At 42.3% G+C, this 23,319-nt stretch overlaps 1 protein-coding gene across 3 annotated transcripts; it reads left to right on the top strand.

Annotated features, from left to right (window-relative positions):
- The first annotated feature begins 3 nt into the window (after positions 1-3).
- On the top strand, positions 4-16,427 carry LOC117963078 (sushi domain-containing protein 2-like). Of its 3 annotated transcripts, none has more exons than XM_058994122.1 (15): positions 4-506; positions 2,037-2,241; positions 2,736-2,887; positions 3,066-3,218; positions 3,516-3,690; positions 4,198-4,399; positions 4,527-4,612; positions 4,723-4,991; positions 5,448-5,591; positions 6,083-6,241; positions 6,423-6,671; positions 6,752-7,024; positions 7,294-7,470; positions 11,664-11,754; positions 13,838-16,427. In XM_058994122.1, exons 1-15 carry the CDS (start codon positions 428-430, stop codon positions 13,959-13,961), a joined length of 2,538 nt encoding a protein of 845 aa, XP_058850105.1. In that variant the 5' UTR covers positions 4-427; the 3' UTR covers positions 13,962-16,427. The 3 variants fall into 3 exon arrangements, with proteins under 3 accessions (XP_058850105.1, XP_058850104.1, XP_058850106.1); XM_058994121.1 differs by having other exon boundaries at positions 3,051-3,218; XM_058994123.1 differs by lacking the exon at positions 11,664-11,754 and having other exon boundaries at positions 3,051-3,218.
- The last annotated feature ends 6,892 nt before the right edge of the window (positions 16,428-23,319 follow it).

Genomic DNA, 23,319 nt, shown 5'->3' with positions numbered 1-23,319 from the left:
AGAGACATCTGCTGTAGAATAATATGCATCTATTTCATCAGCGCGTACGAGCCACACAAGTATTTTAAGGTTATTAGAGTGTATTTTTTATGACATGTATGTCATAAAGTATTGTATCCACATGGCTTAGCAATCATAAGTAATGCAAGTAAAGTGATATGTTTGGTTCATCACAGTGTGACCTTTGATACCATTGCCACACTTCATCCTCGCAGGGTCAATGCAGATCTCACATCATATTTCATCAATCATTAGCCATTCTTAGCTGATAAACCCAGACGCAGGGCTGGGCTGTTCTTTACATTGGAAACGTTAGTTACATACAGCAATGGATTTAAGATCTCCTGACTAATACAACATAAGAAAGTTACCTGGATTGCAGCTAGAGGGGGTTTTTTGTTGTTGTTATACTGCTGCCGTTGTAGCTATGAACGGGAAGACGGTTTGGGAGAGGTTCTCACCTATGATTACGATCGTCTTAATTGTATGGTTTTCGCAGCTATCAGGTACGTTTATAATTCAGTCTATTTATTAGAAGTCGCTATGCTTTGCTGTATGATTATTTAGAAATTGTTCGAGTGGTATATTGCAAACCAGTGACAGTAACCTGTATGTGAACTTGTGCATGCTATAGATAGCCAGAACTGTACAGCTGCAAGACCAGCTCAGGCTCAAGTGTCAAACTGTGTTATGTTGTACACCAAACTACCAAGTACCCGCACGCACACACACACACAATTCAGGTATGCATAGAAACTGAAGCACCTTTCATTTAAATATTACCAGACAGAACTTTTAAAGCTGACAAAATAATCTACCTTGTACACTAGTTGATGCGCAGAGCTAGTAAGGGGCAGTGGGTGTGTCCTGTTGAATGTCTGGTATCAGGTTTCCTGATTGCCTTCTGTGTCTCCCCTGGATGAGCCACTAGCAACCCTGTACTGATTGCACCTGTGGGACTCGTTGACATTGTGGACTCACCTTGTGCTCTGTCTGTCGCATGCCACAGTAATCCTAGCCTCCTAACCTCACACTGAGCCTGCAGGTTGCATTTTTATAATGTTGATGTAATACACATTTTACAGATATTTAGACTACATGCAGTCTCTGTATGTGTGTGCACTTTCCCCAGGATACATTTGAAACCGCTGCAATGATAATCTGATCAATCTGCGTTACAGTTCAATCGCGTTTTATGAGGGCAGTTTGATTATAACACACCACAAGACAAAGTTGAATTTACATTGTTGAAATGTATAAGAGGTCATCACATTCTGAGCTGAAGAGAAAGCTAGGTGTCTGTGTTAATGGATTCTGAGTGACGTTGAACTGTCAAGTTGAGGCTTTCCATGCCAAGACTTCCCAATGGGTGCAGGCTTCGGGTGGTTTGAGTTTCATGATAAAAGCAGAAGGCTTTTGTATTTGCTAAAAGGAGTTTAAGTGTAGCATTGTTGTTGAAATATATTCATTTTGCAAAAACAAGCAAAGAGCCAACACATCTTTTAACAGAAGGAAGAGGTGACCATGCTCACATTGCTGCTGCTGATAGGCAGTGATGAATCTTGGGTACAGATGCTTTAAGGGTCAGGTGCTTGTTTGCCAGCCACACTGAGGGCCTGTGTGTTCCAGACACAGGATCTCGTGCTTCAGCCCTGAAGATTTATTGCTTTTTCTTATCATAAGATAACAACAGTATGTCCTTGCTGAATTATAAAGGTCTGTTCTGTAGAGAAATAAAACAGAATAGCATATCAGCAAGTTTACTTAACATCTGTCACATGTTTATTTAAATACAACCCCCTACACACAAAGAAACACAGATATGCCTGTAAATATTTTCTTTATGTTGAAAATGAATTGTACCTCTCACATGTTTACTTGAATACAACACCTACACACACAAAGAAACACAAGTAGGCTTGTAAATGTTTTCTGTATATTAAAAAAAAAAAACATGCAGCAAATATGACAAGAAGAAACGCTTTGTATAAAGTGGAGCTGTTAAGATTTCAGTGCATTGTGAAACCCCTTTGCAGCTGCTCAGAGCTCTTGTGAAAGTCGCTGTGGCCAGCGCTCCGGGGATTGCTCTTGCCAGGCTACCTGCGAGTCTCTGAAGGAGTGCTGTGCAGATTATCGACAGTTCTGCCTGCAGATCTCTCCACACTCTGGAACTCTCCTGGGCGGGGCTCATTTTGTCATCTTGAACACAACCTTTGATCCTGCCTCGAAACTTGTCTGCAGGTTAGTGCACAGTAAAGAGTAGACTGACGGTGCCGAGATATGAGGAGACAATGTTATTAAAATGTTATTATGCTGACTTAACCCATTAAGTACCAAATTATTCTTTCTTTGAAAAAATTACAACACAAGCTGCATTTATGTAATTTGATATATTACATTACATTTAGACTTAACACAATTAAAGTAAGTTATCACAACAATATAGTTAAAGAGAAAAATAAAATGACAGGTAGATGCCAGTTAACAATGCTCCAAACAATTACAAAGTAGCCTGTCCTGAAATGAGGACAATGGCACTGAATGGGTTAAAAACCTTCACTCTAGAAAGTCACATGACTTAAACACTATTGGCTGCTCTGTAAGATGCTAGGACTGGTGCAGCGGTGTATTTTTAAATACAGTAATAACACTAGATTTGCAATATTAAAGATGTTTTTCTGAGATAAAGATGTGAAACTATACGATAACATGCACTGACATACTTGCTTTGTCAGGTTTAATTCTGAGATCGACACACAGGGATATGTTGATAGTGGAAACAGAGGTCATTGTGTTTCACCGTTACTGTATGAAAGTGGTTGGATTCCCTTTGAAGTGTCAACAGATAATGGAGCAACATTTAACCGGCATGGCACATGGCTCGCAGGTATGCATTGATTTATTTATTCATTTTATTTACTGTTTTTATTATTGCTTCTGAAGGTATTGTTTAATTGAAATGGCACATGTCAATATACACACATGTACTCCTTTGTTATATAAACTCAATAGCCATGTCTGTTTTTCTTAACTCTCTTCTCTTTCATTAGTCCATCACAGCAAAGTGAGTGCCGAATTTAAAATCACTCTTCACAATGCAACAAAGTGGCAATACTATGGGACACCCAATACTGGAGGGTCCCTGACCATGAGCTGGAACGCCTCCTTACTGACAGCTGCGGCTGTCAACGTTGAGCTCTGGGGTTACAGAGAAACAGGTACATTAACTGTAACTGAGCAGCACATATATTTACAGTGAGAGCGAGAATCTACAAGAATGAGAAGCAAACAAACCTCCAAGAGTTTCTTTCAAACAGTGCAGACTTCTGATGTCACTTAAAATGCATTGCCTCCTGCTATACCTAACACAGAATTGTGAAATACTGAGTATTGAGTTTGTAAAGTGTTCTTACACAGTGAAGTGTAGCGCGCGTGGAATTAGCCATCAGCTTTAGCCTATCCAAGATTTAACTAAATTCCAGAATAATAACATGAGTGCTTCCTTCTGTCCTAAGGTGAGGCCTATTCAGACTCCTGGAACCCAGAACTGAGATTTTTATACTCCCTGGAAAAAGCTGTTCCCAACAATGGCTCCTTTACCTTCATCCCCAGCTGTGCTAATGGATCCTTCTCGGACTGGGAAATCGGAGCATTAAGAGTTAGCCCCAGTATGAAGGACGAGGGGGCCCGGTAAGCAATGTTCACTCTGCTGTAAGCCTCGGGATCTTTTCAAGAGCCGTCATTTTCATGATTTCAAAGTAAAAACATGACTAGCGGTGCTGTTTTACTACCGGGTGCTGTCGTGTTTGTCTACACTAGCAGGGCAATTTGAAAACCAATACAAAGCAATGTTCTGGTTGTTCTTACGCGTTGCTGACAACCTTCCAGACGCACATGTACTGATCAGTGCTTGAATGTTTGACACTCCTCGAAGAAGCCTGACACTGGGGTCCTTGGTTTCACAGCTGCAGTTGCAGACGCTCAGGGTAGTTGGGCGACCACTGTTCTCCTTCTTTTAAACTGATACCCTAAGTCTCTGCTTCTAACTATTTAGCAACCAGCTAACAGACAGCTAGGTGCTCTCTGCCTTGGGTGCTGCGCGGTGCTTCTTGTGACATGTGATGTGGTTCAGCTCCTTTGCATAATACTGCTTTCTGTTTCTACCTGCTTTCTGTACTGTTTGATTGTTTTACTCAGGGATGTTGTAGCTCTCTGGACTGGAGTACATGCGCTGGCCTGGCACCTGGAGGAGAAGTTCAGGAATGACTCGGCCGCCTGGGCGTATGACAAGTGCATCAGCTGGCATGAAACTGAGCAGAAGCTGCCGGAGTTCCTGTCCGAGATAGCCGACTGCCCATGTACCCTAGCCCAGTCCAGAGCTGACACTGGCAGGTTTCATGTAAGGCCATCTGCGAGACACCCATCAAGCCTGATAGGGTTACATGGCTCTGCTTTTATTTGTACTCTGCGTTCTGCTCTTCTTTTTACCTGGGTAGAGTTAATGTAAGTCTTGTTTTCCATTCCAGACGGACTATGGGTGTGATATTGAGAAGGGAAGCGTGTGTACTTACCATCCTGGATCTGTGCACTGCGTGAGGGCAATCCAGGCCAGGTGAGGCACAGGAACGGAGGCTGACCGAGGGCAGCATTACCCCTGTAGTAAATTGATTGCCGGTGTCACTGCACAGAATGTCATCTTTGCATTTCTTTTGTGGTTTCTAGTCCTAAGTATGGAGCAGGGCAGCAGTGTTGCTATGACCACACAGGGGCCCAGGTATTGACAGCAGACTCCATTGGAGGAAGCACTCCAGACAGAGGGCACGACTGGGGTTCCCCTCCGTACAGAAAGCCCCCCCGAGTTCCTGGGGTGTCCCACTGGTTGTACGACGTCATCACGTTCTACTACTGTTGCCTCTGGTCTGACAACTGTCACTACTACTTCACCCACCGTCCGTCCAGCGACTGCAGGACCTACAGGCCCCCCAAAGTCGGTGAGCTGGTAGATCTAAGTGGCGTCATCTCTTGACACAGATAACGGATCCAGGGCTTGTCAGCTGATGCTGTAAGGGGTTGTGTGAGATCAGCAAGAATGATTGCAGAATGAGTGACTGGTATTGAAATCCTACTGGTCTCGGCACATCCACAGCAGTGCACAATCCTGTTTGGGCAGCAGTGTGGAGTAGTGGTTAGGGCTCTGGACTCTTGACCGGAGGGTCATGGGTTCAATCCCCGGTGGGGACACTGCTGCTGTACCCTTGAGCAAGGTACTTTACCTAGATTGCTCCAGTAAAAACCCAACTGTATAAATGGGTAATTGTATGTAAAAATAATGTGATATCTTGTAAGTCGCCCTGGATAAGGGCGTCTGCTAAGAAATAAATTATTATTATTATTATTATTGAATCTGTTTCTGAATCTCCAGTGCTATTGTGTTTTTCCGTTTACAGGCGTGGTATTCGGAGACCCCCATTTCATAACATTGGATGGCTCTAATTATACCTTCAATGGGAAAGGCGAGTACTACCTACTGAATACAACCTACAAAGCCCTGACTGTTCAAGTGAGGACTGAGCCTGTGTCATTGGAGAATGGTGAGTACCTGTTATATCGGGAAGCCATTGTAGACTAATTCACTTTTATTCTCCGGGGTCTTTGGTTTGAATTCAGCTTTGTTCTCTAAGTTGGTCAGCATTCTTTTCTACTCTGTAGTCAAAGAAACTCCAAACAGGTCAGTAGTTTCTTTTTGGTTTCGGTAAACTTTAGTACAAAAATTAAAACGTCACCAAAAAAATAAAAAGCAACATTTAATTTAAAACAAAAAAAACCCAAATCACTGCACAGTCATTTACCTTGAAGATGTATTCCCAGAGTGAAGAAACTGCTTATTGTATTCCCAGAGTGAAGAAACTGCTTACTGTATTCCCAGAGTGAAGAAACTGCTTACTTCAAGTGTTAGATGTGCCCTCTAATGAATCCCTGTTGAATGGAACTGTAGTAGCATCTCTACACGTTTCCAATGGTACTCTGATTCCCAGCAGTGGATTCTTGTCAGGAATGTTAAGCTTATATTTTCAACTTGCAGGGAGTTTAGCCAAGGCCACCAGGCTGTCAGCAGTGGCCATGCAAGAGAGTGGCTCTGACGTGATAGAGGTGCGCACGACCCGTCTCCCTGACCATTTGGAGGTGTTGAGAAACCAGCAAGTTCTCAGCTTCTCTGAGCAGAGCTGGATGGACCTGAAAGGTACGTCATTTCAGCTGTAAAGATAAGATAAGATCAGGTAAGATTCGATGAGATCAGCCTCAAATGTCGACAGAAGCTTGTGCTTTTGATTTTCCAGCAAATGTGGCTGTGTCTATTTTAAGATGAGAGATTTTCTAATTGTGTAACTGCAGTCCCCTCACTCCTGATTGTGGTTCTGCAGGAGTGTTCCTTTACTCCTCCGTCCGGGGGAACGTCTCGGTGATGTTCCCGTCAGGAGCGGGGGTGGAAGTGCGAGGGAGGGGAGGGCTGATGACAGTGAGCGTTCTGCTCCCGGAGGAGTTCCTGAATCACACCTCTGGCCTCCTCGGCTCTATGAACAACGATCCCCAAGATGATTTCGTGTTCAAAAACGGAAGTGTCCTGTTCAGGGATTCCAGCCCGGAGGATCTGTTTATTTTTGGGGCAGACTGTAAGTAACTGGAAAGAATAGTGGGGCGTTGTATACCTCAGTATACTGCAGAGTAGTTTTAATTATGCTTTTTTGTTTAGGGGCTATCTCTAATGAAACATCCCTCTTCACCTACGACACCGCTGACCTGCTGAATACATACTTCTATGCCGAAAAGCACGACCCTGCCTTTGTTCCTGTTTATTCTGTGATTGAAAACCCAGACGACCCCTTGTATGGGGAGATGTCTGAACTCTGTGGTCAGGACCCATTCTGCAAGTTTGATACAATGACCACGAAGAATCTCGCCATGGGGAACGCAACCAAAATCTCCTTCCAGAGCCACATGTCCTTGGTAAAGGATCTAGAACCAGGTGAGTAGCAGATGGAATGTCTGGCCCTTCAGAAAGAGGAGCGCGGATTATACTGCGCTGTGGGAGGCTGGGCAGCTGCAGATAAGATAGGGCAATGAACAGTGCAATTGTTGGATAAGTGGTATTAATTACAAAATAATTTCAAATGAGGGGTCATGGGACAGTATATCAAAATGCCTGATTTACAGAATTTCGAATAACTTCAAGATGCTTGTAGAAATGTAAGTATGCCATGCTCTGTAGTTTTACACTGGCTGCTGTTTCTTTAGTGTTGTCCTGTGGCTGGCTTGCTCCTCCTACGAAGGGGAAGAAGGAGGGCACGACATACCTGGCTGGATCAATCGTGAACTTTACCTGCAACAAAGGCTACGTCCTCACCGGGTCTGCCGAGCAAACCTGCCTGTCCACTGGCATGTGGTCGGGCAACACCCCCCAATGTGTCTCAGGTATAGTTCAGCATGTGAAGGGACTTTGTAGCTCATGGCATGTACTGAAGCCAAGCTGCTGTACCTCTTATGCCAGCAGATGGAGCTGTTTGACAGGGTGGAAACGGAGAGCTGAAGAGCTGTACTTGTTTCAACCAGCTGCTCACCGCACTGCACAAGATTGCAGCTCATGTCCCCATCTGCTTTGCGCTGCAGACGAGTGCTCGTATTTTAATCATATTTTAGTACTTTTCAGCCAGAAACTTCCTTTTGATATCAATCTACTGGATGCATTTCAGGCCTTATCTGATTTAAATCTCATCCATCCCTCACAAAGGGTTCTGCAATCCAGCTGGGTGAATAAGAGCATGCTGTGGTTTATCTGATTTAGATCTCATCCATCCGCTCACAAAGGGTTCTGCAATCCAGCTGGGTGAATAAGAGCATGCTGTGTGCTGTGGTTTCCACGAGCTTGAGTGCAGTCCCGAGAGCTTGCCTGTCTGCTGTGTCAGCTTCAGCCTCCTGTGTCTGAAGGACCTGGTCCTCAAAGGCATTGGATTTCTGATGTCTTACTCTTCATTGCATTGATTTGCTCTGTTGGAGACATGGGCGGCGAGTTCATTCTTTTGTTTAAGTACTGGGAGTCATACCACCTTGGAACCTGTTCTTGTGAGATCACGCAGTCTATTAAGATTAAGATTGGACCTGAAGTGTATTTGGATGGGTGGCATCCAAGGCAAACCAGGTCCTGCAGAAAGTGGCTCAGGCCTCCACAGATTACATTAAAGTACATTTCTTTCTTGACTCTCATTGGCAGTCCTTGTTTGTATTCCCTATTACATTTTTTGTTTGTTGCTTAGTTTAATTGACTTAGTTTTCCCATTGAACTGTGGGAGGCCTGTTTTATCCGGTGACAGATACGTGTAGAATCACTCCCGGTGCAGCAGGTATTGGGATCCCACCTAATGTGCACAGTGTTTCATTTGGGGTTCTAATACCTGTTGCGCAGGAAGTGAATCTGGAGTGTGGTGGGAGTTATGCAAGGTTTGTTAAATCTTTCCACATGATACCCTGAAAAAGATGCTTTTTATTAGTAGGAACAATGACTTCTAAAGGGTCTTTGTAATGTGGGTAGAAACAACTCACTTCTAAGACACCAGGCTGTTTTTAGAGACCAAGCACTGCCAAGTACAGTTCCAGCTGCCTGTTTGTAGTTTGTTTGTTTTTTTAAAGTGAATGTCCTCTATTCTGAACTTACAGTACATTAGGGATTCTGGGGAAAGTAAAGTTTGACACATATATAAATTTACCCTTAGCCATCTTCTTCTTAATGCATATTAGTTGTCATGACTACAATTGAAGATAGATAATCACGATTCCCTTTATTATTGTTGGCATATGTTTCTTCTGCGTGTCTGTGAATGCTAATTCAGTTTTACGATGCCCAAGTTGTTGCTGTCTAATTAGTTTGAATGTTTTCAGGCAGGAACATGTGTATCACGAGCAGGCGAGGTTGGCTCAGATTCATGAGAATATATCAGAACCTGTATATTAGTTTCATAGCATCACAGCTTCATAATCAGCAGTCACACCCAGTTTAATTTCTTCGGTCAGTGATTAAGATGATTGCAGCAATGCCCAATGGGTGTTTGCCTGCCGCAGCACATCACACCAATGTGCTCTGGCAATGATTATTCTCATACACCGTTTGTTACTGCAGTGCAAATTCTGTTACTCCTTCAAGGCGAATTCAAGCTTACATTGAAACAAACATCCAAAGAAATCTCCATCCGTACAAGAAAACATCTAGGAGTGCTCCCAAACCTTTACATCATTTCAGCTATGATTTCAAACACTGAAATCATAAAAGTATGACTGAGACTACACCAAAAAACTAGAAAACAATATATAAAAAATAAAAGAGTCAATATTCTATAAGAGCTTATTGAGGAGGAAATCATGTTGCCTTTGTGATATCCTGGGGGAATTACCTTCAGCAAACTGACTGCGGTTAAGACGGGTTACAACAAAAACTCCTTCAAAAGTTCGAGGCATTTAAAAGGGTTATGTGATACCTTTGAGCTTCGCATCCAGCTTTTGTGTAGAAAAGCCCTGTTGCCTGTGGGATTGTGAAGCTTCCTGTATCCTGGGAATTCTGAGTAAACAAGGCTTTTGTGATGAGAGCAACCCGTCCCAAGTTGAGGTTTGATAGTCACTGCAGCCATCAAAGATCTATGTAATCCATAGACCTATAGAGAGAGAAAGTGCATGGCCACTGAAAACCACAACACCCTGCTGTCAAGTGTGGACCCAGAAAACATGCTGAATTCAAGGCTTAGAGTCAACTGTAAATATGAATATGTCAACCTGAGAGGACTTGCACAGACAGACTGCACACCGAGGCGAGAGAGAGCTCTTTGTGGAATCGCAGCTCCCGTTATCTCAAAAAAAACAGAGGGAGTGACCCATTGTATAGAAGAAACCGTGGCATGAGTCTTGATTGACATTTTAGATTTTCCTTTTTTAATGACATTAACAGAAAGCACCTGGATGGTCAGGTGTTTGAGGTTTAAACACCTCATTTAAACTTTTATAATAATAATAATAATAATCATCATCTCATAATGTGGTCTGCTGTTTGATGTCTAGGTCAACTAATCTCGTGACATTCCACACATCGCTAGGTCAGTGACCTGTGACCTATCTGCACTGTAGAGCGTTGCCAGGGAGCCTGTAAACAGGAATGCAAACCACAATGCATCCTTTTAAATCGAGTTTAACCCTTTGAGATCCTTGTTGAGCAGGCAGTGTCCAGAAAGATTTGAAAACTAGACTTTGAGCGAAGGATTTACAAACAGTAGTCTGTCAGTAGTTGTATGGTTCCTAGTAGCTCATAGATCCCAAAACGTCGCCATGATTCAGAATCAACCTGGTTTGGTAACCCAATCCATACTCTCGCCACTGTCTGTATAAAACAAAGTATCTCCTGCCCTCCGTCCTGAGTCTGTCACCACTTAATTTCCAACTGTGTGCCCCGGTCCTGGTTTCTGTGATGAGTTTAAAATATTGTCTAGGGTAATGCACAGTGTTGCCATCATGTGCGAGACAAGGGAAGTGCAGGTACCAAGACAGACATGCAGATGAAACAGATTTTCATAACATAAAAAACATATGTCCTTTCAGGTATGGATTTACACGATACATTGAATTGAGGTAACATAGCAGACAGAGATGACATTGAGTTGAATGTGGAGAGAATGCAGGGACCATCAGTACCCTTGTATCAGGTCCTGCTGCACTGGTTTGGCAGGGGAGTGCCTGTGTAGTAGCAGTGTCACGCTGTGGATTTCATTAGAAGCTTGCAGGAGGAATGCAGCATGGGCGTGTCAAACACAGTGTGGAATAAGAGAATGCACTTCAATTACAAGGGCCAGTGAGAGGTCAATGAACCCTTCAAGCAGCAGCGGAACACTGCCCTGCTGAATGCAAAAACTGGAACGTGGGCCAATGGTTGATAATGCATGGTGACGGAAGACAAGCGTGAGTGTGCGTGCGTGCATGTGTATGTCCTAACTGTCTGCTGTTTTATAGAGTAAGCATTGTTCCACAGGTTTGCTCTATGTTATTATCATTATTATTATTATTATTAGTTTATTTAGCAGACGCCTTTATCCAAGGCGACTTACAGAGACTAGGGTGTGTGAACTATGCATCAGCTGCAGAGTCACATACAATTATGTCTCACCCGAAAGACGGAGCACAAGGAGGTTAAGTGACTTGCTCAGGGTCACACAATGAGTCAGTGGATGAGGTGGGATTTGAACCGGGGACCTCCTGGTTACAAGCCCTGTTCTTTAACCACTGGACCACACAGCCTCCTATGTTATTGACACACCCCATGTAAAAGTAGTACATTTTTCGCATGGATTTCCCATAGTCTCGCCATGCTTGTCTATGTGTCCACCAAACTGTTTTACAATGGCAGGCCAGAGTAAACTTTGACAAGGCATGTTTGGTTACATGGATAGGTGTCTCCTTTTACTGCTGTGCCTGGACTGCATCCCTACACTGTAGGGGCACCTGTTTACTGCTTAGCTGACGTTTGTTTGTTTTCTCAAAAACTAGATGACTTTTTGGTAGAACATCCCTTCTGAAGATATTGCAGCCACAATGCTGTTTCTTACTCTTGTCTTTCTCATGCAATCACTTCCTAGAGAACATCCTTGGGATCGTGTTGGGAAGTGTGGGCGGGGCCCTTACACTGATCACCATGGTATTCGTGATTTACCGGCACAGCAATAAGAGGTGAGTGTGAACAGCGATCGCACTGCAGCTTGTCATTGCACCTTGTGCCCTTACTGTGTTTCAGGTGCAGCACTGCAGCTTGTCATTGCACCTTGTGCCCTTACTGTGTTTCAGGTGCAGCACTGCAGCTTGTCATTGCACCATGTGCCCTTACTGTGTTTCAGGTGCAGCACTGCAGCTTGTCATTGCACCATGTGCCCTTACTGTGTTTCAGGTGCAGCACAGCAGCCGCGGCTGTACAATGTTGGAGTTGGTTTATGGGTAATCGCACAATACTCTGCTACTGAAAGATTCACATCATTATGATGTATTCATCTTTGGTTTTGACATGTATTTAGCACTTGTCAATAGCGATGAACTGACAGAACTAGTGACTAAATCCTGTTAATCTGCAGGTGTATCAGTAGCTTGGGAAACACCAGTACAGTGCAGACTGAGGGCTTTACAGCACAGCCCTGCTTTACTAAACTAACCTTACCTGAGGGCTCCCTTTGGGGTTAAAACCTGACTGAAGAGAAGCAGCACCTGTATTAGTCTCATGATGTGAACAATGCAGCGCTCCATTGCAGTGGATTTTTAGTCCTTGATTTCAGACGTTTTATTTCCACTCAGTAGACTGTGCATGTGGGTCCTTTTTAGTGTGTCTCTGTCTCTAACGATATGGAACACATGTCACTGATTTGTATCTATCATGGTGGTATTTAAACCCATCTCAGTGTTCAGATCAGGTGAACAGACCCCCAGTGGAAATTGGGTTTCTCTTTGTATGCTGATGATATCACTCTGGGGTACCTAATACTAGCAGTGTTGTGAAGCTCTTGGGTTTCTGTACCTGCCTGTACAAGCAGACACTGCTGCTGCCTGCCACAGGGGAGCAAGGCATTACCTTTATACTGTGTGTGGTGTTATTGTGTCTCTCTGGGGAAGCGCATTGAAGATCAAACAGGGAGCCAGACTCACCTGAGCCCTCATGGGTTACAGCAGTTGACAAATGGTATTGTTTCAATCTAGTATTATGTAGCAACAATGCTAGATAGGACCAGCATGTATGCCTGAGTGCATAGTGGAAATGACACATGCATTGTATGTGCAGATACACCAGATTGACTGGCGGTGCATCCATGGTTGAAGAAAAAAAACAATCAAACCTACCCTTAAGTGTGACGTGCCCATCACTGTGTACCACCAAAACCCAGATAGAATTACAGTGCATTGCAGGTGCATTCGAAAGCAGGATCTCTAACCATGAGACCAGACTGCCCAATCCTCTCATCCTGCACGTGTGTCCTTTTCATATGCCATGTAAAACAGGCCTCTAGAAGCAATCTGCAATTATACTTCTTAAAATAGACATGAAATATAGAAATATAACATACAGTTGCTGAACGTCCCCGTGTTTAAATGTTCCCTTTAATTGGTGCTGTGTGTCTCCAATTTAAAAGCATGCATATATATTAAACATCGGTATTCTAGGGCCCCTAATTACAGTTTCTTTTTAATTAGATTATTATTATTTTTTTTAATATAGCAATGCTTTATTTGTCGTTCATAGAACATAGGAATGTGAGAGCAGTGTCTGGCTGCTGTATATCATTATATTAAAACTACATTGGTTTTGGAATGCCTGAGATCCATTTGAGATATATTTATCAACCTTTCACCCCAGGGATACATATAAAATTATATTTCTTGGTTGACAAAAGCAAAAAAATAAAAAACCCTAGTAAAGGCAATATTAATGGGTAAGGGAGCCATTTTGTTCTAAAGAGCAGTAAATGTGTCTCTTTTTCATGACACTACAAACTGCACAGTAAAATAATGGTTCTAAGGGACTTTCCAGAATGCGTGCAGATTCATGCCTGGCTTGAATTGCTCTGCACACTGAGGCTATAGATTCTACATTAACACATGCAGATAAAAACATCCCCCTTAACTGTCTGCTGTCCTAACACCGGAGACAGAGAGAACTTGCTAACTGAAAGACTGGGCCGGTTTCCCATTGATAGGGATACTGTTTCTTCAGCAAAGGGGATTAGAGGAATTTCTATTTATTTCTCTGTTTGTTTGTTTTTTTTTCTTTTAGGAATCCCAGAGAGAGTGGTTTATACACCCCAGAAGCTTACTTTCAAAGTTGGCTGAATGAATCAAGTCAAACCCCTTTCGTCATGCAGCCATGCAGTCCGAAGAAAGACTGCGGTACACCTTGATGAAAAACAAAGAAAACCCAATTACTTGGTTTTGTCTATGATATACAGCAGTCTCCGGCTAAGACAACACCCCTCAGGAAGCAAACAAAGTGTTCTTATAGCCGAAGTGTTCTCTAAGATGGAGTTAGGCACCAGACACAATATGAATCAATCAATAAATAAATACATATGTATTACTTGTCGTGACGCACGTGCATCAACATAGGAAAAGAACTGAATAAGTAAAAGCAAAATAGGCAAGTTTATGTTGCCGCTCCAGCTCATCCAGAACTCTGCTGCCCGCCTGGTGTTCTCTCTGCCTCGCTTCACCCACGCTACTCCACTACTCCACTACCCCGCTCGCTCCACTGGCTCCCGATCACCGCTCGCATCCAGTTCAAGACTCTTGTACTAGCCTACAGATGCCTTGACCAGACTGCACCCAGCTACCTCCAGACCCTCATCTCTCCCTACACCCCCACTCGACCTCTCCGCTCCGCCTGCACTAGAAGACTGGCTCTACCTCCGCTACTCTCCCCTGCCTCCAGAGCCCGCTCCTTCTCCACCCTTGCTCCGCAGTGGTGGAATGACCTTCCTACAGATGTCAGGACTGCCCAGTCCCTGACCACATTCCGGCACCGCCTTAAGACTCACCTCTTCAAACAGCACCTGTAGAACTCCTCTGTTTGTATCCTGGGACACTATCACCCTTCATTTAAATGTTCTTTATTTTGCTCTTACCTGCCCCCTATTTTACTGCATTTAATCCTGTACTTCAGAATACTGTAATCTGCCACGTGTTTAACCTGTAGTATTTTGTATTTAATCATATCCTGATGTAACTATCACTATTTAATCATATCCTGATGTAACTATCACTATTTAATCATATCCTGATGTAACTATCACTATTATCTGCTGTATTATTGAATTGTGTTTTGTCACACTTGTACTTTGCTTGAACAAAAGTTATTGCATTTCTTGCTCTTATTATATTACTTGTATTGTAACACTTGAAATGTATTTGCTTACGATTGTAAGTCGCCCTGGATAAGGGCGTCTGCTAAGAAATAAATAATAATAATAATAATAATAATAATAATAATAATAATATGTTAATAAACTAATAATAAAGTAACACACAAGCTAACATTAATAAAACTAAAGCAAAACAACATGGTCAAAAAGCTTCAGTTGCCATGTACTATGAAATTAGCTGCCAGGTGTGTTTAATAAACTGTCAAACTAAATTAACACAGCCCCCCTACACACATTATAAAATGCAGCAGCAATATACAAGACATGCACATTATTTAACAGAATGGAGAAGCAACTCTCCAGAACAGGAAACACCAACTTGCTCGGAGACTTGTGCCTGATTCAGGTTTTTTTCAAGAGCTCCAAAAATGTCCAACTTTGTGTAGCAAGAGAAACAACGGCGCATTTTGCCGTTGGTTTACATGCCATTTTATAGCGATGAGGAGCTCTCGTGGAAATCAGAATACAAAACAATTCAATGATATGACAGCGGTTCTGGAAAGATTGAATAAACCAGTCAGTGTCCCTCAAGACACTCTCGCTATGACAAGTCGCTTTTTTACAAAACCGTACTGTATCCATTGTGCATGAATCGCTATCGGTGCCAAGAAGGTGTTCTTTTAAGCAAAGTTCCTGTTCCTTTAGCCGGAGCATTTACAATGGGAAAAATCCATTACACCACAAGGGTGTTCCCTTAGGCAAAGTGTTCTCTTAGGAGGTGTTCCTGTACGCTGAGACTACTGTAGTAGCCTTTGCCTAATAATGGCTAGTTGGCCTAAGCAATACATTATGGTCAAATTATTTGCAGCCCAGACTATGAACTTGACTGAAATTGTAATAATGGTATTGTCCATGTATGACACAATGTGAAACCTCACATGTCAACGAAACTTAATCACGATGCCTGTGTGCAAGCTGTACATCAATGTTGATTTAAAGTACAGCACAGCAGCTGGTACAATATGAATGGCTCTTGATGGATCGTTGCTATTATACAGCTGCACACATCTCCTGTTTCCATTTGGAAGCTGTTTGGAGAAAATGGGTTAATTGCTCGTAATTGTGTTTTGGTTCATTGTATGTTAAAATAACACAAACCGTATTTAGGTTGCTCTATCCAGAACACCCACCTGGTTGAGGGCCCTTGCTCCAATCCCTGCAAGTGAAAGGAGGATTCTGAATCAATCCAGTCGTGTGAACAACAGGAGGCATTAACTGCATGTCACTCGTTGTTTCTTATAAATAGATGGGGTGATGAGTGGTGATTTATTGTGGAAGTATGAGGCTGTTTCTAATGAAATCACTTTTGTTTGAAGCCGTACAAATAAATCTTTTTAAAGATCTAACTGGCAGCTTTCATAAATACTGCCGCCTTTAACTTTTTTGTGAACTTTTTAAACTTTTTTATGCACATGGATATAAGGAATAGTGTGCAAATATCTTAATAAGAAGCAGCGAAGCATGATACATACAGAACACACTGCCATGTGAAGCTGTCTTTACCTGTCATTCATGATACATACAGGACACACTGGCATGTGAAGCTGTCTTTACCTGTCATTCATGATACATACAGAACACACTGCCATGTGAAGCTGTCTTTACCTGTCATTCATGATACATACAGGACACACTGGCATGTGAAGCTGTCTTTACCTGTCATTAATGATACATACAGAACACACTGCCATGTGAAGCTGGATTTACCTGTCATTCATGATACATACAGGACACACTGGCATGAGAAGCTGGCTTTACCTGTCATTAATGATACATACAGAACACACTGCCATGTGAAGCTGGATTTACCTGTCATTCATGATACATACAGGACACACTGGCATGAGAAGCTGGCTTTACCTGTCATTCATGATACATACAGAACACACTGCCATGTGAAGCTGGATTTACCTGTCATTAATGATACATACAGGACACACTGGCATGTGAAGCTGTCTTTACCTGTCATTCATGATACATACAGGACACACTGGCATGAGAAGCTGGCTTTACCTGTCATTCATGATACATACAGAACACACTGCCATGTGAAGCTGGATTTACCTGTCATTCATGATACATACAGGACACACTGGCATGAGAAGCTGGCTTTACCTGTCATTCATGATACATACAGAACACACTGGCATGTGAAGCTGTCTTTACCTGTCATTAATGATACATACAGGACACACTGGCATGTGAAGCTGTCTTTACCTGTCATTCATGATACATACAGGACACACTGGCATGAGAAGCTGGCTTTACCTGTCATTCATGATACATACAGGACACACTGGCATGTGAAGCTGGCTTTACCTGGCATTCATGTTCAGCCCCTTCTCATTTCAAACACGCTCATTCAAATAGTTTTGAAACCTGAAGAAGTTTGAATGCAGCTGTCAATGAATGGTGTTTGCAAAATGTTTTCTAACCTGATCAGTATTTACAATATCAATAAAACCTGTAGAGATGTTTAATACTGTGTTGATGGCTTTATGAAATTCCAGTTTTGAGTAACTGAAAGGTTGCAGCATTATTATCATTATTATTATTAAAAGGCTTTGAAAACAGCCATACAATTGTCCAAGCATATAGTCCTTCAGTCATGAGAGGAGTGTACAGTGTGTGAGTCTATGTGGATACACTATAATAGGGTGCAAGGTAGTATTCTATAGGGATATATTCCTTTTTTATTTTTGTCTTGGAATGGGATGCATTTTAACACGAGTTGCATATTGCTCGGTATTTCAAAGAAAACAATAAAATTCAAATAAATAAATGCAACCCTCATTCCCAGCTGCTCTCTCTAAAGCAATACCTTGCTAAGAATGTTGTTTCCAGTAACTGGGAGAACAGTGTCACACTTGTATGGTATTCATCCGTCCACTACCAGAACAAAACTACAGTTGTGTTTTTTTTTCTTCTCTTTTTCCATGCGTTTGGAACATTAACCCAGATATTGCCTTATCCCTCCCTGCAGCTGGATGAATGCACGGCGCTATGTCTTCTTTTTATTTACCTTATCCTTTCTCAATGTCTGCAATGCATTACACAGTTATTTTGCAAACTGCCACAGAGGGAAACAATAAGCTGTTTTTCTACACTTGCAGTATATCATTAATATCCATCCATGTTTGTGCTATCCAGATAACTACTGTAGCAGTATAACGTGTAGTCTTCATGGAAACTAGAAGGAGGGGCGTGGGAGAAGAATCCAATGGGGATGGAATACCATCATTTAGAGAACATTTCCCGGAATGCATTTTCTTTGTGAGGTCAAGAACTGGAAATTCTATGGGACACCAGTCTGTCTGGACCACAACATTGGTTGATGGTCTCGGGAGAACGAGCATGGCTATACATTGCTTTGGAAAGAGAAAACAGACTGTGGAAAATGAACCCCTAATAGAACAGAGAGACAGATTCACTAAGTGCTGGCTTCAGTGCAAAGCTTGCTCACAAAAAAAGAATCTGTTTTATTTGACTAGCTGCATGTAGCAGCCTTTTAAGTTTATTTTTTAAATAAATACTGTGGTTTTTGCACTGAAGCAAAACCTAAAGCCAATGTTTTTTTTGTTTTTTTTGTGGGTTGGGGGGGGGGGTGTTGTGTCTCGCTATGAAATGCATCACTGAGAGATTCTCCTTTTAAAGTACTAGCCTGTTTAAAAATATAAAGTGGTACGCTGTACATACTATACTATATCATAGGAAACTATACAACTTCTGATACTATCTTGTGGCATTGCCGTTACTGCTGCTAAAGTCTGCTGTCAAGAATAACCAGCCTCAGGCTTACCTGGTGTCCCGGTGCTTGCTGGGGAGTAGTGTGCATCGTGTACAACTGGAGGCTTGCCTGCACAGACCTCCCAAAGTGAAAGACATACAGCAAAGCGTTTGGTATTGGAAACGCAGCCTGAACATTGTATTGGCAGCACATTGCATTGTTTACTTCATGCTAAGCTTCCAGCTCTATAATTACAGGGCTTCTCTTCTACCTCCAGGTAATGCTCAGCTGGTTAGCATGCTGCAGCAACCTGTCTTCACAGGGGGGATTTCCACATGAAACAGGGAAGCTTTTTAAAATGTTCTTTCATAACAGAGTGATGTTTGGAACACTGAGGTTAGCTATCGAAGGTTCATTTCCACAAGTTGTTTTATTAGGATGTTTCAAGTGTATGCACATAGTTGCGATAGAAAATACTTGTAGATCCCTTTAAAGCGCCTGTGCTGGTCCGTGATCTTAGAAGTGGCTCGGAAAACAAATGTTTGCACTGAGGACATCCTTAATTCTAAATATTCTTAATATGGTAACCACTGAGTTCTGTGTGCTTTGAAATTATAATTTCAAGCTTTTCATTTCAAGTTTAAACATGAGAATAGCTGTATTTGTGACATGTACTTTTAAATCAAGTGAGCGAATTCCAGCACCACAACACATAGCCTTAATAAACATGCAGAGTAGCACGTTGGAACAGCCCTCATGCACAGACGTTCACTTGTGCTCAGGCAACAATGTGACTATTTCAATCATGTCATCCGGACTCTCCACAGGAACTAACCAAGTCTATGGAAATGAAATTAAAGAGCACAATGATGGACTCTTCAGAAATGCAATAAACTCAATCCAGACAAGATATAATTAAGTGCTGCACGGATTGCCACATGAAACTGTAAATGCGAAACATATGCACGGACACTTTAGCGTTTTGTCCTTAACAATTCTGTGGAATACTGTAGGAAAACCTCAACTAGCTGTACTGAAAGAGCTATTAACATACCTAGGGGTTAGATTCCATTGAGAAATAAAAAGAGGGTTCCCCGAGTGGCTCCCCTGGTAAGTGCACAGTCGCGTGGGGCGCAGGGTGAGTCAGACAGTCCGGAGTGCAGGTTCCTGGCTGTGTGAAGTCATCGGTCTTCACTGGGGATTCCAAAAGGAGCGTCTCATTGGCTCTGGCGCTCCCATTAGGGACTGATTCTCCTCATGGCGCTACGGCGAACCCTGCTGGGCGGGCAACGTATGATTAAATATGACATATTAGAAGATGGGCAACTGGGCTTAAATGTGCATGACATGTGGCGAGATCAGAAATGTTGATGACCTTAAAACAGTCCGACCCACCACTTTAATTGTGAATGAAGATCATAATATAGTATGAAAATAAAACTAATAAAATTATGATAATCGAACAGCTGGGCACAGTAAATTGCGATTAGTGTTAAAGGGGTTAAAGGTCATCAGTGATATCTTAGAGTAGGAGTGTCCCCCCCCCAATAGATTTTAATTTTTAAAAGAAAAAAAAACATTTAATTGCCTCTGCAACCTTGTGGACCTTCGCATAAATCCTTCTTAAGTGTAAATCGCAATCTATTGCTTCAAGGTCTCTTTTTAAATATAAGATTCCACCCTTAGCACATCATGCGGTGAGTTTTGCCTAAGCAGGGGATTTCAGTAGAGATGATAATGAATACGCTGCCAGGGTTTGCCTGACAGGATGGGATGACGTGAGCGCTTCACTCTGTGATGGATGACTGGGCTGCTACAGCATGATCTTCCTTTACCTGCTGAGCCAGAGAAATGGAAAAGAGAGAGGCTTTACTATTTTATACTTTCATCCTGATATCCTGGGTGAAAAACGAAATAGAAACTAAGAACATGAATGAGCTAACGCTGGCATTATCCACCGCTAGCTCTTTCATTTATATTGATTTATGTGCAGGTGATGCAGCCAAATAAACACATTCATTAAGAACTTTAGCACTCCAGCAGCTTCCAGAGCCCGAGTGAAGTGATCCACACCCTTCTCTGCTATAATTGATTTAGTAAAGTGCAAGTACAGCAATGCTCCCTGGAGGCAGGCCTTTCTGTTCAAGTAAACACAGGTCTTCAGCAACGAAAGGACTGTATTTACGTGCTCTAGTGACAGCGTCCACCTTGCTGGCTCTTTAAGAGCGTGTGCTTGCACCAAAGAAAGATGTGTAAATTAATTGAATTTGGCATGCTGGTGTATTATTACAGAGAGCAGGTCATATAAACACACAGAGTTGCCAAGGCCACCTAAGTCTGCTGCGTTTGCATGCTTTTGAAAAGCGGAGTGGAAATGTTTCAATAAATCTAAGGGCATATTTAATTTTCAGAACTGAGTCCAGCTACACAGACACAAGGAACACCCGCTACTGCAAGCATAGCCCCAAATGTTTTTAATGTTACAAAGTCCAGCCCTTTGGCTTTAGAAACTCCTTTTGAACATGCCTCAGCCAGCCTTTTTAATTACCTTTTAACATGTTTCTATAAATGATACATTCTGCAGCCCCTTTGGCTGATACTGGGAAGTCTGTTCTTCTGGTACAGGTATGATGTGCTGTGCTCCATGCGAGTAAACAGGAAAGGGGGAAGATGGCACCAATGCATAATATTGTGCCATTCAAACACTGCTGCTGCAGCTGAACCTGCACTCTTTATAACGCATTATAAAAAGGCGCAGTTTTTGGTGCAGTAAGGACGTTACAATTGATTGTCATTGTGAATGACACTGCTGGCAAACCTCACCTTCCACTTTCTGTAAACAGTTACTTACTGCCCCCCTCCTTTGCCAAGCTGCATTGCCTGTACCTCTTTTGCCAGCAGACATCTTCTGTAATTTCTTGTGACATTTTGCCCTTGAGTAAATGGATGCAGATGGTTTAAGGAACTCAAAATCAACATTAAGGAAGTGGGTCACAAAGGAACGACGCGGCTTGTGGTGCAATCAGATACCGCTGAAGGAGAAGCCTGATTATGGAACAGAAAGTGTGGTTCTGAAGTGGACATGTTGTGTTTCCACTTGAAAATGCTGGACTGCCCTTTCATGGCAGGATACGAGTTCTGAGCCATTATACTGTAATTAATTACTGGACAAAAAAAAAAAAAAACTAAGCATTTTATATCTCCTGAATGTGCTAGCTTCTCTGCCTTTCTACACTGTTTATGTAACTGTTATAATTCAGCGTCGATTCAGGTCCAGCCACCAGCCTCTTTGTGAAGTTCTTTCCAGTATCTCTGAACATACTATGCCTGCTTAAGCTTTACCAGGTTTTCACTGCACTTTGCTATATTTCACCAGTTACTCAATAACCCATAGCACTTTGCTATAAATATTTCACCTCTGTTACTCAATAACCCATAGCTGTGGGCAGCAGTGTGGAGTAGTGGTTAGGGCTCTGGACTCTTGACCGGAGGGTCGTGGGTTCAATCCTAGGTGTGGGACTCTGCTGCTGTACCCTTGAGCAAGGTACTTTACCTAGATTGCTCCAGGAAAAACCTGACTGTATAAATGGGTAATTGTATGTAAAAATAATGTGATATCTTGTAACAATTCTAAGTCGCCCTGGATAAGGGCGTCTACTAAGAAATAAATAATAATATTAGCTGTGTCTTGCTGTAAACAAATCCTTTTTTCATTTTTGTTTTCCAGACTTCCTTACTCTATGTTATGAGGTAATGCTTCGTTGTCTGGGAGTATTACCACTGTCTGTTGGGTGCAAACAATAACATTCATTCTTACAATAGTTCATTTGGGCACTTAAACTTCTTCGATGCTGCAGTTCTTCACCCAGGCTTTTGGATAACATAAACACGAACACAAGAGGGTGCCATTCTGCAGTATTGACTGAAGTAAACAGAGGCAAGTGCTTCAAGTATATCTATCTAATCAACGTGATCTATGGTGCCTCTTGTGTAGTAGCCGGTCAACACTGATCAAATTGACAAAAGAGAAAACACAGTTTGACTGTAATGATCTCTTTATTTAAAACACGTAACACTTTGTTTCCAGAGGAGACTTGAAGCAGTGGACAAAGTTTGGCAGCTTCCATTAAAACCGCACGCAGCTCCGCAAATCTTTGAATATGACTAGGATTGTTGTCGGGTTACTGAACAGTGTTGTATTCCATTCGTGAACGGATTCATTTACTCCTAACGAAACATTATACATGCTTCAGAATCAGAAGGTGTTAACAAGCACAGCAGGTTAAGCTGAAAACGCTTGCATGGTTTATTATTAGTTTGGTTAACATTAACTCATGTATAGCCTTTTATCTTGAAGTGAAACTTTAGCAAAGCCGACCCAACAGCAATGTCTTATTGTATCATACAGTGTCTTATTCTATTTAAACACGCGAGGGGTTTCCTGTATCTTTTTTTTTTTTTTTTTTTTACTTATTAACTCCTCTGCAGCTGAAAGACTTCCCATTCCAGATCCAAACATAATTGCACCCTGTATTGTAAACCCTTTGAAATCGGAGAAGTACAGTGGTTCTAAGAAGCAGTTCCCCTCTAATTGCGCCGCCGCTCACCTACCCC

Source organism: Acipenser ruthenus, chromosome 21, assembly GCF_902713425.1.
Source record: "Acipenser ruthenus chromosome 21, fAciRut3.2 maternal haplotype, whole genome shotgun sequence".
Lineage (NCBI taxonomy): Eukaryota > Metazoa > Chordata > Actinopteri > Acipenseriformes > Acipenseridae > Acipenser > Acipenser ruthenus.
Note: the sequence above shows the minus strand (reverse complement) of the source record. Positions and strands in the feature narration are given on the sequence as shown.

Bases quoted from the DNA above. Each gene is read 5' to 3' on its own strand.
- LOC117963078 (XM_058994121.1), top strand. From the start codon at position 428: ATGAACGGGAAGACGGTTTGGGAGAGGTTCTCACCTATGATTACGATC. The intron at 507-2,036 runs GTACGTTTATAA...ACCCCTTTGCAG, and splicing joins ATGGTTTTCGCAGCTATCAG to CTGCTCAGAGCTCTTGTGAA. The intron at 7,025-7,293 runs GTGAGTAGCAGA...CTGTTTCTTTAG, and splicing joins GGTAAAGGATCTAGAACCAG to TGTTGTCCTGTGGCTGGCTT.